The sequence below is a fragment of the Rosa chinensis genome, chromosome 5 (genome assembly GCF_002994745.2).
Source record: "Rosa chinensis cultivar Old Blush chromosome 5, RchiOBHm-V2, whole genome shotgun sequence".
Classification (NCBI taxonomy): Eukaryota; Viridiplantae; Streptophyta; class Magnoliopsida; order Rosales; family Rosaceae; genus Rosa; species Rosa chinensis.
The window spans coordinates 74,562,527-74,581,107 of record NC_037092.1 but is presented as its reverse complement, the minus strand read 5'-3'; the positions used below and the strand labels follow the sequence as shown (position 1 = coordinate 74,581,107).

The 18,581-nt window shown below is 40.3% G+C and overlaps 1 protein-coding gene across 2 annotated transcripts; it reads right to left on the bottom strand.

Moving 5' to 3' along the window:
• Positions 1 to 11,254: 11,254 nt before the first annotated feature.
• Positions 11,255 to 16,455, bottom strand: LOC112166577 (ATP-dependent zinc metalloprotease FTSH 9, chloroplastic). 2 transcript variants are annotated; one of them, XM_024303451.2, is made up of 13 exons: positions 15,417 to 16,455; positions 15,045 to 15,110; positions 14,822 to 14,956; positions 14,633 to 14,698; positions 14,129 to 14,314; positions 13,950 to 14,036; positions 13,754 to 13,867; positions 13,511 to 13,635; positions 13,276 to 13,384; positions 13,054 to 13,179; positions 12,545 to 12,862; positions 12,344 to 12,467; positions 11,255 to 11,896 (listed from the first exon to the last, which is right to left on the bottom strand). In XM_024303451.2, the coding sequence occupies exons 1-13, from the start codon at positions 16,290 to 16,292 to the stop codon at positions 11,769 to 11,771; spliced, it is 2,460 nt and encodes an 819-aa protein (XP_024159219.1). In that variant the 5' UTR covers positions 16,293 to 16,455; the 3' UTR covers positions 11,255 to 11,768. The 2 variants fall into 2 exon arrangements, with proteins under 2 accessions (XP_024159219.1, XP_024159220.1); XM_024303452.2 differs by lacking the exon at positions 11,255 to 11,896 and adding an exon at positions 11,932 to 11,993.
• Positions 16,456 to 18,581: the final 2,126 nt, after the last annotated feature.

Here is an 18,581-nt window from a genome sequence, read left to right as displayed (position 1 = left end):
ATTGATCTGGACATGAATTTATACTTTTGTAAACGTGTTGGATATGGAAATGTATGAAACAAATGGCAGTAATCTATGACAATGTGGTATTTTGAATATGTTTTGGACATGAAATTCCATATTTGCAACCAATTGTGCAAAGCTAATTCAGACAACGAATATAGGTCGTTTCTATTGTTTGAGATTCACTCAGACAACACATACTTAAAGCAGCAAATAATTCATGTTGTCTGAATATCCACTCACACAACAGATATAACAAAACTCATGTTGTTTGAGCTTATATTCACACAACATATATAACAAAATCAATGTTGGTTGAGATTCATTTCACTCATCATATATAACAATAAACTGTTGAATGAGGTTCATAAAGTACAACTAAAAACAATAAAATGTGTCGTCTGAGTGTTCAGTGAGATGACATATTTCATTTTGAAACTGTTATTGTTAATGCATCTCACATAACTGAGAAATGACGCAATGTTGTTGGAGATTCATTTCAGACAACAGAGGTATCTCAATAGTATGGTCTGAGATTCATTATGCACAACATAGTTTTCTTTAAAATGTTGGGGTAATATAATGTTTCTCAACAATCATTAAACGAACTGTTGTCTGAATGTCTAATAGACAATAGTTTATCCAAATCAAAATAGTTTGGTAATTTTCAGGCGACAGTTATGAGCTTATATATGTCGTCTGAGTGCAACACAGACAATAGTTTTGAACTGTTGTCTGAACGAAATCAATCAGACCACACGCTACTAGACAACAACACATTTTTCACTCAGACGACAGTTCAGGAACTGTCGTCTGATTAACTTTGTGGTGTAGTGCGGGTTTTGGTACCACTGGCGGTGGCGTAAGCGTGGCTCATTATAGTTAATTATGCTTGCAAATGCCTATGTAAGTACAAGTCCCCCAAGTCCCCAGTCAAGGAGGGCAATCTTGGTTAGGGAGTTGCCTAGCAATTCGAAGCGTTACTTCCGCTAGACTTGCAAAAGCATAATTAGCGTAAGTGCGTTGTCAACCATGGACTTACTGAGCAAATGCTTTATACCCTTTCGAGTGGGCTCCTGCTAGGCCCCCCAGGGAGTCCCCCACTCCCCGGCTAAGATAGACCTCCGTTTAGCAGGTGTATTGTTTGTTAAGGGGAGCTGCGTTGAGCAGAGGGTGTTGGGTAGCGAGCCCAATCTTTGATACCCAAGTGGCGGGGGTCAACGTGCCTGATCAGAGTCATCGAAGACTGTTGACGTGTCCCCTTGTCCCGGAGGACCATCACTTCTGTGACGCCGCGTGGCAATCGTCTTCAGAATGAGGTGTTATCTCAGGAATCTCCTTTGGTGAAATTTCCTCCGTTGATATTAAGCGGCAAGAAGCGTCGTGGGGACCCAGCTGGTTGCCGTTCAGCAGACTGTCTTGCTTGCAGGAGGGAGAAGTTTCGCTGGCGGAGTTGCGCTTAGTGGAGACTCTCGCTTGCAAGAAGAAAAGGGAGTTCCTGTAACGGAGTTGCGCTTAGTGGTAACTCGCTTGCAAGCATAAAAGGGAGGAGTTCCGCTAGCGGAGTTGCGCTTAGTGAAGACTTGATTGCAAGAAGAAAATGAAGTTCCGCTAGCGGTGTTGCGTTTAGCGGAGACTCTCACTTGCAAGAAGAAAAGGGAGTTCCGCTGGCGGTGTTGAGTTTAGCAGAGACTCTTGCTTGCAAGAAGGAAAGGGAGTTCCGCTAGAGGAGTTCCGCTAGAGGAGTTGCGCTTAGCGGAGACTCGCTTGCAAGAAGAAAAGGGAGTTCCTCTAGGGGAGTTGCGCTTAGCGGAAACTCTTTTGTAAGCAGAAAAGGGAGGAGTTCCGTTAGCGGAGTGTCGCTTAGCAGAGACTCGCTTGCAAGAAGAAAAGGGAGTTCCGCTAGAGGTGCTTGCAAGCAAAAAAAGGAGTTCCGCTAGCGGAGTTGTGCTTAACGGAAACTCGCTTGTAAGCAAAAAAGAGAGGAGTTCTGCTAGCGGAGTTGCGCTTAGCGGAGACTCGCTTGCAAGAAGAAAAGGGAGTTCCGCTAGCAGTGTTGTGTTTAGCGGAGACTCTTGCTTGCAAGAAGAAAATGGAGTTCCGCTAGAGGTGTTGCGTTTAGCAGAGACTCTCGCTTGCAAGAAGGAAAGGGAGTTCCGCTAGTAGCGTTGCGCTTAGCAGAGACTCGCTTGCAAGAAGAAAAGGGAGTTCCGCTAGTGGTATTGCGTTTAGCGGAGACTCCGACGATTGGTAGTCTCCTTCTTCCTTGGTTACTTCAGGTAGACGCTTCGTTTAACGATGCCAGACACATGCTGGTCACAGATTGGGTAAGCGTGCAAGATAACATCTCTTCAGCACGCCCGTCTTTTCGCCATTAATGCGAGTAATTATTGACTTTGTAACCGAGGTGTCGCCTCGGTTAATTCGGGGAGTAAGTGCGTTCGTGGGGCACGTGTACAGAAGTGGTGCGATGTCGTTTTTCAGCGGACTGCCTAGATTGGTTTGATGTTGACATAAAAGAGAGGGAAACTGAGTAGTTTGACACTTCGCACTTTGAACTGATATCGTCGTTGTCAAGCTTTGCTTTGAGATCCGAGGAGGAGATCCTATGTTTTCGTGAAGTTATCGATCGTTGAAGAGCGAAGGCCTCTTGAAGTGAAGACGAGCACCTTCAAGCACGCTAGAGTTTCCATCTTTAAGGTTGGTATTTTGAATCTCTTCCCTGTTTCATTGGATCTTCTTTGTTTGTCTGTTTCTGGTTTTGCTATTTCAAAGTGGTTTTTGTCGTTCCCTGGTGTATCTAAGGGTCTTGAATTGTGTTTTGGGGTGGGTTTTAGGTATTTGACAGAGGATTGGGGTTTCTTGCCTTGCTAGATGGTCGAATTTGGGTCTGAGTGTGGATGCGTTTTGTTCTTGTTTTGGCCTCTCTGAGATTTCTAGGTATATATTGGTGTTGTTGATGTTCTTGGATGAAAATTGACGTAGGGATAGCTTAGATCTTGTGTGAACTGACTGGTTTGGGTTTTAGGGTTTGTGATGGCTAGCATAGTAGTGGTCTCGAGCAGTGAGGATTCCGGGTCTGACGTGTTGTTCAATGTGGCAGATAGGGTGTTTATTGACTCGTTGCGTCTGTCTGCCCATGCAGGAACCTCACTGTCCGAACCGCTAGATCTCGAGCCGCTATAGACAATACCCTGGGAGGTATCAATGGGTCATGTCGGTCGTACAGAGAGCTCTAGGGTGGGGGAGGAAGCTGCCGCCCGCAATAGGCGTGAAGAGCGGTTAGGGAGCAATAGTGCCGCTAGTGGTTCTGCTGACGGGGGAGAGTATGGCGGTGGAGAGATAGAGTCCGCTTGGGTCCTAAGTGATGGCACCGCTGTTGAAGAGGCGGGAGGGTCAATGACTGTGGCAGCCGTCAACCTTCTGAAGCGGGTGTTCCGCTTGCCCGGAGTGGTGAAGTTGCGTCCGCCAAATGCTGGTGAGAAGGCCTATATTCTGCCAGTAGGGTATGTTGCCGTGTATGAGGCGATCTTCCTCCTAGGGGTGACGTTTCCCCTCCTGCCAAATATACAAATCCTAGTTTGCGAGTTTGGTATCGCTTTTGGGAAAGTATGCCCTAATATGTGGCGGTTACTCATAGCGCTTAACTCACTATGGAGCTTATCCGGTTGCGAGGGTCCAACCGTGGCAGAGGTGCTACATTTCTACGAGTTGGTATATGTGAAGCGCCAAGACTGCAGCGGGCAGGTGAATTTAAGTCCTTGCCAGGGGGCGCCCAAGCTAATCGAGAATTTGAAGGATTCCATGTCTCCCTGGCGGGGGACCTTCTGTGATGCTACCGCTGGATGGGAATATCAGGCGGGGGAGAATGTTGGGGAGCCGACATTCAGGATTAAGTCGGAGTTCCAACCTATCCGAGATTGTCGCTAGGCTCCGCCATATCTAGTTGCTAGCCTTGTTTGTATGAGATGTCGTTGTACCTTGTTCTCACTCTTATTTCGTTGTTTTTATAGCAAGATTGTGTTACAATCTGACGTGCGAGGAAGAGTGCAGTGTGGCGAGGATTAGAGGCTGTTGGCAGAACCGCAACCTGCTTGACCTTCGGCTTCTCACCGGTTGGGAATTGTTGGTCGATCAACAGTTGACATACTCCCTTGGTAAGTGACTTCCGCTGATCCCTGCCGTAATTTTGGTTTTGTATCAGGCTAACCTGTTGTCTTTTGTAGACTTTTCGTCGGGTAACAAAGCGAGTCGCGATGCTTTCGCCAAAGCGATGGACCGTGCCGAGATAAACAATTTTCTTGAGAGCATGTACACCGCCGGGTTGGCAGCCCAGCAGACGATGGTGAATCCACAGACATTGGTGCTGCCGATGCCTCACCACTCTCATCTCGGCGCCGACAGCCTGCCAGTCGTTTGGCGGTGATCATAGTGTTGCAGGAGGGAGTCAGGCTTCGATTACCTCTGTGCAGCCGAAAGAAAAGGTGCCCGCCAATTAGCACGGGTCCCAGCAAGAGAGGGCGGTGCCCACGAAGGCACAAGCTACCATTGCGGGGTTAGAACCGCAGATGACAACAAGGTTTGTCGCCGCTGGTACTACACGGGAGGTATTGCAGAGGAAGCGGCAGCAGAACGACGGTGATGAGGTGGACGAGGTTGTTGATGCGGAGACCATCGGGGCCCGCCAGTAGAAGAAGGCAAAGCAGGCTCCGCCTCAGGTGACTGCGGTCGCCAGTAAATTTGAGAGTTTGTGTGGACACGGGGAGGCCGAGGATGTAATCATCAACTTCTTGCGAAAGTGGATCCATTCTTGCCGGCAGACATGGACACAAGGGTGGACTGAGGTGTGCGACAACCCACCTCAACATTAATAATTATATATATACCAAGTTATAGCACTCCTAAAAAAAATATCAAATCAAATCAAACATATATTATTGATTCAATTTCGATTATCGATGAGTTTTATGCTTCATTTAATTGAAGAGCACAACATAAGTTGTTGAATTTGTATTAACATTAAATATTTAACTTTCAATTGTTTCAATTTTCTATTGTTAGATTTGAGTAACAAAATGCATTTTCTGGATGATATTTTAGTAAGTGTTATGCAATTAAGATATTCCATCAAAACAAAGTAGACTTTGCAAAATTTTTTAAAATAATTTTTCTTGCCAGCATAAGGTAAATTTAGCCCACCTCAAATCTAATTTCTGGTTCCGTCCCTACTTGCCGGTTCTTGATATCAGAAACCCTAGACCGGCGGAAAAGCTTGAAAATTGAAAGAAAGAATGAGAGAAATTGAAACCCTCCCAAGGGGTTTGGTGATTGTGGGGAGACTGAGGAAGGTGTATTGTATATGGAATTAGTTGAACTTTTTAAGAAATCTATAGAATTTAAAACTCTTAGTGTATTCAAAATAGACTTTCAACAGTCTATCGATTAGGATTTTTAAAAACTTTATGAATTCCACCAAAATCTAAGGGTATTCGATTAGAATTTTTAAAGACTTTATGAATTCCACCAAAATCTAGGGGTATTTAATTAAGACTTTTAAAAATAAATAAAAGTTCAGATGTATTCAAAATTTCATTCATACTTATGGAATTAGAAAATCAAGGATAATCATGGACTTTGTAGTGTTAACTATACATACCAAATTCTAATAATTTTCTAGCCACAAGACCAAAAATTTGAAAAAGTCTATCAAAGACTTTTTTTTTTTTTTTTTTAAATCTATCAAAGTTTTCTCTCTGCGCGCAAAGAGGTTGGTTATCTATCGTCTCTCTTTCTTGTTTCTTCTTATCTTTCATGATATCAATATTTTTTGATTCCTAACATGTTCATTGTAGTTGTTGAATGTGATTTTTTTTTTTTTTTTGTTCAATTGTGATACTTGGAACCCTAATAGCAATAAAAAAATGATTTATGAAACCCTAAGACCCAAATATTGTGGTCTACCCCTAAAACCTTGAATAGTGTTGCTATGAAATACTAGGTTTTGTCTTATTAATTAATTATTCTCATCGATTTGAATTTATATCATTGTTCAAGTTCTACTAGAAGATACTCAACCATTGAATAGGCAAACGAGTTATTATCTTGCTGTGCATTTGGATTGCATTGGTTGTGTTCTTTGTTTTTTTTTTTATTTACTAGAAAATCTATAGAAGTCGTTCATAATAAAGTATATGGATTTTCAAGAATGAATAAAAAGTCTGTTGCTAAAATCAATGGTTTTAAGAAATCAATAGCAGTCTATCAACTTTTTAAAGAGTCTGTGGACTTTTCAAAAAGTCAGTCAATTAAAAAAAAACTGCACAAATCCAAATACAATACACCCCCCTGAGAGTGAATTGAAACCATAGAAATGGTGAACCGGGGATATTGGGTGTGCAAACATGTGATGCGATGCTAGTAGTAGTAAATCAATTTTAACTGACTTTCATTTTAGTTGACTAACAGTTGACCCACTTAACATCTTCTCTATCTGTTAATTGCCACATCAGCCAAGTGTTGGTGTATGGCACTGTCACGCCCTTGATTTTTAACACAAATAAAAATCGATATATATATATATATATATATAATCTCATAATTATACAAGCGTGAACGTTCAGTCATCAATATCAAATACCTGGAAACTTTTTCCCTTTCAACTACATACATATTGATGCCCTGAACCTACCATGTTAATATTGACCCGCTCCACAGAGTCATATATATATTACATAAGCTTACAAATTAAATTGTCAACAACAAGATAAAACGTAAATGCTCCTCAGAGTTTACTACAACGGAAATCCTTATCAACGCTAAAGTCACAAAAATGGCTTCCTACCGTTAAGCTGCAAGAATGCTATCTCAGCCAGCCCCGATTATCCTACCCTGCAGGATTAACCCCTACACCGTTTGAATGGTTCAATGGGTTGCCACACAACAAACCCGGTAAGCTTTTGCAAGCTCGTATGAGTAACTCAAAACAGTTAATACAACTCACACCGAAAATAAGGAAAACAACTCACGCTTTGATTCCTTAAAACATGAAATAAAGGAGAATAACTCACACTTTAATTTCCTGTTAAATCGAAATAAAAGAAAGCAACTTACACCTTGGTTCCTTTTAAAACGAAACATAGAAAAGAACTAATTCCTTGGTTTCTATCAATTGTACCAAAATCGTACCATAGAAAACAACTCACACTTGAATTCTATCAATATAACATAGAAAGCAACTCACACTTGATTTCTATCAATTGTACCAAAATCGTACCATAGAAAACAACTCACACTTGAATTCTATCAATATAACATAGAAAGCAACTCACAATTGATTTCTATCAATTGTACCAAAATCGTACCATAGAAAACAACTCACACTTGAATTCTATCAAATCGTTAATAAGGAAACAACTTGAACCTTGTCCCCCTAAAAACCGTTAATAAGGAAGCAACTCACACTTGTTCCCTAAAAACACGTAATGTCATGAGTTATCAATAACCAGTTTCCGTTACCCCATGAATCACCTATATGGCAGACAGATTAGAGCTCTAACTGAAACATAACCACTCGTCCGGCCAAAGACGTCATAGACCTTCGTTCCTCTGGCCGCACAGTCCCTTGGAGCAAAATATTTAAAGAAGTCGCACAAGACTCAAAATGTTACACAAATCGCAACGCTTTTCAAAACAATTAAAATCAACATTTCTACAATCATTGTTTTCCAAAAAGCCATAACACAACAATAAAAAGCATCATTCCATGCATATTGTTTTCATACACAAATCTCAACGCTTTTCCCAATTCTCAACGCTTTTCAAAACAAATCAAATCAACAATTCCACAATCATTTGTTTTCCAAAAAGCCACAACCCAAAACAATAAAAAGCATCATTCATGCATATTGTTTTTATAAATCCACAAACCCACAAAAACATATATATTTCACGTAAATATATATATATATATATATATACGTAGTCATCCACTCAGGAATACCTACTAATACCAACTATAGTTTGCAGTTAAATCAAAAACTCTCAAAACGATAAAGGTAATTCCGTTCATTAATGAACCTTGTGAGATTACTCACCTCGAAACTCCCGATGCGTCTTCAATACAGAACAAAGCAGCCAAATCACAATAGTTGTCCAAAGAATACTTCGTCAAGTACCTACAAAATTACAGCTCTGATTCAGTCAACGAATCACAATTAAATAAAGTTTGAATCCCCAAATCGAACCAAAATCTCAAAGTAACGCCAAATTGAGGCGAAACCACTTCCGAGACCTCCCAAAGTCTCCGGAACACTTCTACGATCGATGTGTCCAAACCACAAGTCGATCCGATGCTCAAATCCTCACGGATTGAATAAATCCACCGGTATGAAACGGTAAAAATTATAACAAATCCATACGAACTCCAAAATTTGCATATTATATATCGAAATGCTCGTATCAACGAGTAGAACATATATAATACCAGAAATACTTCCCTACGTGGTCTGAACGTCGTCGCAACGCCGCCGGCCAAAACTCAATGTTTCACAAAACTTCCAACATCAAAGATGTTCATCTTAACATGCTTAACCATTTTCATAACTAGCACGAAGTCAAAAACTAAGCATAAAGGGTCGAAAACTACCTCGCAAGCCGTTAATTACTGTTCAATCCAAGTTGAACCAAGTTTCACGTGAATCGATCCAAACAACCACTACAGATCGATCCAGAAGGCTGCTACGAACTCACAACAGGAAGAATGAAGCCACGACGTCGCCGGAACTGCGTTTTCCGACTGGGTCCGAATACACCAACTTTCGCCGTCTTCCAGCGCCGTACCCAGTGGGAATCACCGCTAGAGGATGCCAGATAGACGACCAGAGCAAGGAGACGAACTGATCTGGAGAGTTTAATCGCCGGAGACCGCCGGAGTTCCCCTGAAAATCCTGGTCGGGTCGGGTCAGACGAAAAACTCAGATACTGAGGGTGCAGCCGAGAGAGAAGAGAGAGAATGAGAAAATTTCCGGAAAAGGAAATTGGATTTATGATTTCATTTTTCTGATTTTCTCTATTTATATCAAAACGGAAACTTCTTCCGATAGTCATAACTTCCTCATACGAACTCCGATTGACACATATCGCATGTCCACGAACTCGTATCGACATGCTCTACAACTTTCATGAAGGAAATTTTTGGAGAATCTCAACGTATCAAAATTCAACCTTGAACACCCCCCCCCCCCCCTAAATCCACACTTTTCGAATAAAAATTCGTCCGAAACACTTCCACTCCATCCATGAGCCACGAAACCTTCCAATAACCATAAATTAGATTCCGGAAATTCCTCGGAAAATAAATACGAATTTCAGGGGATCACAGGCACACCAGCGATGTGCAGAATACGCTCTCTCCATTTTTCTAGATATTTCTCTAATTTCTTTACCAGGATGCAAATGCAATAATATAGATATTTTTATATTTTTCACATATCAAAATATTAACTTTTGATGGGGAAAGATTTAGAGCACTGACGTGTACTTACACTAAATGAATAGATGACTGTATTACATCAAATACAATTTTTAGTTATTAAAAAAAAAAGCGATTATAAATATTAAGGATTAAGATTATCTTATAAGTGTTAGGTCACTTACACTGTCAGTGCATAGAAGAATTTCCAACTTTTGAGTGCAATTTTTCCTTTGGTATACTCTGTGTTCAAGTTTATTTTGTATTTTTATTTATAAATATCGAACTTTTCTCGACTTTCATGAATCAAATAATTCAAACAACTAACTATTTACAATTTCAATTTTGTCATTTGATATTTTAAGCGTAACATTTTACTATTGCTAGATTATCATCTACTGAGACATATAACATCAATGAATAATAATTACAAAATTTCAGTGTCATTCATTGATACGTAAAAAGAGTTGATTGGCTAAAAAGGACAGACATAAGATTTACTATCGTTGGTTAAGTAATAACAAACGGCTGTTATGATTCTTGACATATGTAACAATCTTGCCCCACATTGCTTCAAATTAAGGGAAGGGGAGAACTAATGCCCCTTATTTTTAATTTAAATTTGCTCACCACCAATACTTTAGTGTTGATACCATCACTCAATACAAAACTGTCACGTGTTATAAAACATAATTATAGTTTATCATGATGTTTTATTAAAAAATTATATTTTAAATATTTAATTAATTCTATATGAAGTAGCAAGTTTTAATAGGGTGGTGATATCACTAAAAAATAAAAGTGGTGAGCAAATTTGAATCTCTTATTTTTGCTTGGGAAAAACTAGTCTTCATAATCATCAGGAAAAATTTAGTAAAGAATAGGAAGCTCAAAGAAATTTTGTCAATTGCTTTCACGAATGGATTGTTACCCATCTCAAGCAAATTACTCTATGCATACTGGCTATGCAGTCACTTTCCCTGAAGGAATGATAATATTTTTATTAGTTGATGTTACCTCTATTATGTTCCCCATTGCATTGTGCATAGAATCATCTAAAAAGAAGGTACTATATGATCCAATCCCTTGTTTTCGTTCAAGTGGTCAAAGAATGTAGGAAACCCTGTTCCCTTCATTTAACAGAAATTTAACCTTTTTTAGTTGCTTGTTTCGCTAATAATAACGAGATCAAAATGGGAGGAGACATGTGGGAGTTCACTAAAAACAACTGAATGAATAGACTTTGTGAATGGACGAAAGAAACAGAACCACATGGTACAGTGGTCCTTTTGCAGGTTAAGCTTTCCTTTTCTTCCTTGGCTAAAACCAAATGAGAGAAAATGGATAGGTTGCTTTCAGAGAAGGACACTGATATTTTGTACCCCAAAATATCAATGCATCAAAGTCACAATATCATCTGCAATTACTATCCATCATTGTTTTGGGCCAAGGATTACATATACTCTTTCTGATCACAAAGAGAAAAAAGGAAAAGCAACCTTAAAAATTGTTCGACTCAGTTTTTCTCCAGATTCTATCATAATTCCAGTATTCCAGGATGAATGATATATCCAAAAAAAATTAAAAAATTAAAAAATCATCATATCTACTCCATCAGTGAAAACAAAACTAGCACAGCAAAGGGAAAAACAATAAACCCAACAAAGAAAAAACCAAACTGACCAACCATCACCTAATGCATTCGACTCCACTTTACCGTACACCAAGGCCAAATCTGGCCATAAACAGAATATAAATATGCACAGCATTCATCTGAACTCCTTGAACCAATAAATGAGGAATATATATCTATCATATAAGAAACATCATCTTAACTCTTCACCAACAAAAAGAACCAGATATTGTATACAACTTGATGGGAATTACAATTGCGGATAGCCAGATAATGTGATTAAGAGTTAATATTGCTTAACTTCACCAATAGCCAGATAATGTGTAGTTATTAACAGTCAATGTACAATAGTTTCATTTACCAACCCGCTTGAGTCGGTAGTAATATTGCTGGCACACTTGAGAAGGCTCAGGCAGATACTGATCACTGGTTTGTATCCCTATTTGCTGTCTGGGTGGGAAAAGTGTGAGTTCAAACCAAGAGCTGCGTAGGCTGGCATGTTCGAAAATGAACCCAAAATTCACCATAAGAAAATATACAAAGTTGTACGGGTGAGTTGCTGCCAATCAATAGGATGAATTCACTGACATGACAGTGGCAAAAAGGATATAAGTGACTCCATAATTTACTTGGCATCGGGGAGTAGGAGCAAGATTGTAGCTGTTAACCAGAGGTGGTCTGCAATGGAAGAAGGGCCTGTTGCTTGCCTTTAATGAAGGCAGCAAGTTCTGCTGGTGCAACCACCAATTTTAACCACTTGTGTAGCTCTTCACCTTCTACTTTCTCTTTTTCTGAGAGAGAAACATTATCAGAAAACCATGTCAACTGCATAGAGTTTCTTTTATGATGCAAGAAGCAGAGTCCACATCCTAAGCTGAAAGTTGCCAACTAAAAAGAACATAAAATTATATTGAGACCCGAGAGAAAAAGAATATGTACAAGCCACAATCTTATTCTTTAGAATTACAACCATGAGCAAGCATCTTTCAATGACACTAAAACTCATGTATATATTTAGAAATTTCACATCTGACCCAACATGCCTACATGTCAAAAATACCCAAATAAAAGTTTCATTCAACATCTCCCAAACAATGTCATGTGGGTTTCTACTGATTTGAGAACCCAGTAAACTAAAATGTGGATGCTTTTTCAAAGTTACAAAACTAGGAACATATGAAATACCATGATAAAATAATTAAATAAGAAAAAAGGAAAACAAAGCAAAAGAATATTACCTTCCAAATGAGCACCAAGGCCCTCCAAAACAACAGGATTAGCACGTACAACACAAAGGGCTACCTCCATAGCAGATTGCAGCAATTCTTGAGTCTCTCGTTGAGCAAGATTAACAAGGTGTCCCTGTTATTATCATTCTAGGATCAGCATTTACAGAAAATAAATTAACAAGGAACAGAGTTTAAAATAAAAAAAAGGACCTGATCCCTTCCAAAAAGTCCCCCAGACTCATCCATTCCACCAGCAGAAAGTGTTGCTATAGACACAGGGCCAATGTTCTCATTAAGACCATACTCAGATACTGCTTTATATGCCATTTCCGTGGCTCGCCGTATGTCATCAAGCGCACCAGTTGATACACGACCTGAATATACAAACTCCTCTGCTGCGCGTCCTCCAAGAAGCGTAACCAAACGTCCACGTAACTCATCAATGAATAGTAAATATCTATCTTCAGTCGCTGGAGGAGTGTAAGTAAAACCCAATGCCCCCCCTGTCCTTGGCAATATGCTCAATTTCTGTCAACATATAGTTATTGTTATATATCTATACATAAAGTCAATAATGTGCTATTTTATGAGCAGGACTTCAGTTATCTACAAACTCTTGCAAATAATTTCAAGTTACTCTAATAAAAACATCATTTGATGTATAAACAATTCAATGAGAGACATAAAAACAAGGGGAAAAAAAAACTGTAATAACTCACCTCCACACGTGGCTGTCCAGCAACAAGACTTGCAATAGCTGTCCCTACAACTGCATGACCAGCTTCATGTCGTGCAACTACACCCTTCTCACATCCCTGCAACTTGGCAGTCTTCTTTTCAATTCCCTACAACAAGAAATTCAACCAAGAGAACATAGAGTTAGCATACATTGAAATTGTGTGCATGTGTGTGTGTTTATAGAGAGAGAGAGAGAGAATTACAGCTATTGATCTCTCCACAGCCTGAATGAAATCAATCTTTTCCACAACCACCTTGCTTTGTCTTCCGGCCAACAAAGCAGCCTCATTCACCAAATTTGCAAGATCAGCCCTACAGAAAATGTACTGGAACAATTAGTGGCAATAAAGTAGTCACAAACATGACTTCTTCTCCAACCACTTAAATTTTTCATTGTTCAGTGCAAACCTAAACAGAGTGGAAGAGTAAGGTAATTACCCAGTAAAGCCTGTGGTCATAGAAGCAATGTCACCAAGGTAAACATCTTTAGCTAAAGGAAGTTCCTTTTTGGAAACATGAACTTTGAGAATTGATTCTCTTCCAATCCTATCAGGCGTTTCCACCTAACATTTATACACACAAAGATGTGTAATTACATGAAAAAAACTTATTCCAAGTGAAGCTGGCTTTCATATCATTATTGACATTCAGATAGGTAATATATACAACTGTAGTACAAACCATAACTACACGATCAAATCTCCCTGGTCGACGAAGTGCCGGGTCTAAAACATCTGCGCGATTAGTAGCTCCAAGAACAATAACCGCAGAGTTGCTGTCAAACCCATCCATCTCCTGCCAGTTGAAATAATATTCATTTGATTTAATTTAACCAGTTACCGAAATGCTCAAAACTAAGTTGCACCAAGAGTCTTACAGTGAGCAACTGATTCAATGTTTGTTCTCTCTCATCATTGCTGACAATGCGGTGTTTTCCATCACGACTTTTTGCCACAGCATCTATCTGCAAAACAGAAGAAATTTGAAATTCAATCCACAGTAGTAGGTCAAGAATCAAGATACTTACGCAACATGATCACATATCAACATCCAAACCTCATCAATAAATATTATTGACGGTGCTTCCTTTTTGGCCCGTGCAAATAGGTCCCTTACACGAGAGGCACCCATGCCCACATAGAGCTCTACGAACTCACTAGCAGAGCAACTTATAAAGGGTACTTCAGCTTCCCCAGCCACAGCCTTTGCAAGAAGAGTCTTACCTGTCCCAGGAAGACCCACCTGCAAGATATACAAGCCATACTTAGCAACCATGAAACAAACCACGGGGGAATTTTTTTACTTATCATTCCCAACATTCCAAACTATTTGCATGAATATTTCTCGCCAGGTATACTGCACACCTTTACATTCAAACTAAATAAGAATAGGATGCCAGAAGCAAAACAATGACCAGAAAGTACCCTTAGTAGGGAGCACTCTATACTAATACAATGGGAGATTTCTAATAGAAAGACGTATCATATTTGGGAATCAAAATTGACTGTTGAAAAAATTATGATAATTGCATTCAGACATCAAGTCCTAATTAAAGCTCACCAGCAGAACACCACGGGGAGGACGAGCACCAAGTCGTATATACCTGTCTGGATTCCGAAGAAATTCCTGGCAAGTAAACATCAGCATAAATAAAATTGAAACGCACGATTTAGGAAAACAGTAAGTTTTACCTCCTACAAGACCAATGATCTAACGTTGATTTAAAAGTAAATTGAGCATCAAACATACCACAATTTCCTCTAGCTCCTCCTTAGCCTCGTCAACACCAGCAACATCAGCAAAGGTTATTGCTTCCGAGGGTTCAGATGTTTTGGCACCACCAGAGCCCCCAGGTTTTCTATTCCTAATCTGACCAGCAGTATGCTGTACAAAGCACATATTTACTCAGAACCATGGGGCACAAGTTTCAAAGTACAAATAGAAACAAACCGTCGCAACACATGACTCGCACCTGAGAAAAGCTAACAGGGAACCGGTGGAGAAGCCCTGCAAGCACAGCAACGTAAAACAAAGCTATCTGCAAAAGGCAGAGCCAATGCCAATAAATTAGAACTTCCTCGCATGAAGTACTGGAAAATTCTCTGACAATACACATTATGAAATATTGCGGATATAATCATCCTTACTGTAGTATTTGATGGAGGATGATCAAGATTGTAAAACTCATTTTCAAAGCATTAAATCAATTCAGAGTTCAGAACTCTAATCATAACTGCTTATGCTAACTACTTTAATAACTAACCAAAGTCGTAACTTCACAACCATTGCTCTGTGGTTCACACACATATTAACATTTCTACAGCTTGTTCAGCCAAAAACTCACCATCGCAGAGTTCATGAATCCGCCGGAGCGCTTATCCGGGGACCCAAACTCCACCTCATTCTCAAGCATCTTCTCATACGGCGTCTTGATATCAGTCGGCCTCGTGGTCGTATAAACCACCCTCCTCGTCGGAGCCACACTTCTTATCAAAGCCTCCGACTCCTGAAACTTACTGGCACCATTCATTTCACTCTCCACCTCACCACCCGGCTCCGACTTGAGCTTAAACATAACATGAACCCCATCAACCTCCACCTTCTGCACCTGGTTAGTATTAATCTTACTCAAAAAGTCACTATACGGCACACTAATAAACGTCGTCGGCGGCCTGGGGTCCGACCCGGGCAACGGAATTCCGGGCCGGAGCAACCGCATAACGACAATAACAATCCCCAACTGCAACAGCAGAATCCCAATCTCCTGAGCCTGCACAATCGGCTGCCACTTCCATTTCCCTCCTTTCGAAAACCACCAGCTCTCCTTCTTCTTCTGCCTCTCTCCTCTTCTCGGATTCGACGCCGCCGGCGACGAGCTCGGACTCGGACTCGGCGTCTGGCCATTCACGCCCTGCCCCTCGCTTGCCTCGCTCTTCTCGCCGGAATCGCTCTCCGGCTCGTTCGCCAAAACCCTAACCGTCCTGAACCCTCCTCCATTGTAACCTCCCACATGCCCGAACCTTTTCTCGGAGACCCTCGCAACCTTCGGGAACGGCGCCGCCGAAACGCAGCGTTTCACGTCGGGACTGAAAACCCTAGACTGGGCGCCGCGGAGGAAGAAGAAGCCCAATCCATTACTGCAGTGACGGAGATTAGAATTGGAGTACAAGCAGAACCGAGTGTGGATTGTCGGACGTAAATACTCCACCGCCGATGACATCCCAAACGGAACCCTAGGAAATCCAGAAACCCAAATTCAAAAAGTTCATATATTTATCCACAAGCTATAAAAATCTCTAATCCTAATTTTTCAAGGAATTTTTCAATTTTGGTTTTGGTGGAGGTTTTTGGTTTTCTTGAGGTAAAGGCTGGAGCTTTGGGAGAGAGAAAGAGAGGGGGGGTATAAAAGACGGAGATTCAACTTGGAATGTGGACCGTTGGATGAAGACGGAGGTGGAGATCACGGCCGTTAAGTTTCCTTTTTGAGGTTATTTTTTTAACGTAGGAGGCTGTTAGCGCTATCCAGTTTGGCAGGGGGGATCGTCTGCGTCGCGGGCCAGGAGGGGGTATGTGGTCTGAGGTGACGTTTAGTGACACGTGTGCTAATGCACCACCAGTGTTTATCGATTTTGTGGCGGAGGGAGGAGGACCGCAGGACCCCGACTCCCCCCCCCCCATTTGTATTGTCTTCAAGCAAACCAATATGATCTTTAAGTCTCATCGTAACAACTCTTTTATTTGTCGTATCATGTTAATTAAATTTTTTTTTTTTTTTTGTACTTCATCAACAACTAGTATTTTGTAAGTCAAACTCACGACACCACACCTATAAATTGGAGACTTATGTCACTAGATCATATAATACTTAGCACATAATCATTAAAGTTGAGTGACACTAGCTCGACCAGCTTTATTATATTTGTTTAACAAATTGTGTTATGCAAAACCGGAGCCAAAAAAGGTGGGGAAAAAAAATACATATCAGCGATAACTAATGTTCTAAAAATCGTTTGGCAGTTATAGGTGATGGGAATGGACCTAGTGCTTAGGCACCTAAGCGAAGGCTACGGAGCCAATGTTTAGGCTACCTATGAGAAATTCTTACATAGAGCAAATATACTATGTGGCAGTAGGGTTGCCCAATCAAAACCCAGAAAATTTTAAATATGTTCAGAAACTATCTTTACTTTATTTAAGTGAATACCCACAACACCCCCTTTATATGTGCACTGACTGGTCAGCCCTACCAGACACGTGATACGTCTGCCCTACAGAAGAATCTCTTGGCTGTTTGATTCTATACATTAATTTTTCAATTAATGAGATGGTTGATTATCGCTTAAGTTTATATCTACTCTCGCTTTAACATAAATTCACATAGTAAAAACACATATCTATAATAATTAACAAAATTCACCTATTGCAGATGTTGTACAACACAATGATCGATGCTATAGAGTGTTCTGTTTGTTTAGTCTGCTTGGCTTTGTTTTTGCAACGGTTTTTTTTTTTTTGGCTGAATAGAGGGTTAAGAAAGGCAATGAATCTCCTTAATGATAGCCATGGCATCAGAGATGCGCTAGGGTTTGTGAAATGAACAAGAAAACAGAGAGAGAGACCTTTTGAGAGAGAAGAACTCACACTACTCTTTCTATTTCTCAAAACTTTCGTAACCGAATAAGAAAGAGAATACATCTATTTATATAAGAAGCTTCGAGCACTCTACTTGTAACAAAACTAATTAGCCCTAATCAACTAATTAGTAACTAATTAGCCCTAATCAACTAATTAGTAACTAATTAACTACTTAATTGCTGACACGTGTTCAACAGCCTCTCGAAACTTCCATAGTTTCTTAATCAACTAACACCCCTCCTCAAGCTCAGCTAGGGTTACTAGCCTGAGGTTGACACAATGTGTCCGAAAGATAGGAGAAGGCAACCCTTTTGTCAAAATATCAGCAGTCTGCTCTGTAGTGGGAACATATTCCAGGCACAGATCATTGTGTTGCACACGTTCTCGAACAAAATGGAAGTCATTATCCAAATGTTTAATCTTGGAATGAAAGACTGGATTAGATGCCAAGGCCAAAGCTGACAGGTTGTCACATTTGAGCAAAGGAGCATGAGGAATCTTGATCTTCAAGTCACATAGCAAGTGTCTGATCCAGCTAATCTCAGCAGCAGTGTTGGCAAGACTCCTGTATTCAGATTCTGTTGAGCTTCGTGATACAGAACCTTGCTTCTTGGACTGCCATGATACAGGACACAATCCAATATACACAACAAATCCAGTGGTAGAACGCTTCTGTATAACTTCTCCAGCCCAATCAACATCACAGAAGGCCTTAACATTTACAGTATCATTTAAGGCACCATTAGAACTATAGAACAGTCCTTTATGTAATGTTCCTTGTAAGTACCGTAAGATTCGTTTGACTGCAGCATAATGAACATCTGTAGGATTCGTCATAAATTGACAAACAGTGTTGACAACATATGCAATATCT

Bases quoted from the DNA above. Each gene is read 5' to 3' on its own strand.
- LOC112166577 (XM_024303451.2), bottom strand. From the start codon at position 16,292: ATGTCATCGGCGGTGGAGTATTTACGTCCGACAATCCACACTCGGTTC. The intron at 15,111-15,416 runs GTGAGTTTTTGG...TGCCTTTTGCAG, and splicing joins GATTCATGAACTCTGCGATG to ATAGCTTTGTTTTACGTTGC. The intron at 13,636-13,753 runs GTTTGTACTACA...TATAAATGTTAG, and splicing joins GATTTGATCGTGTAGTTATG to GTGGAAACGCCTGATAGGAT.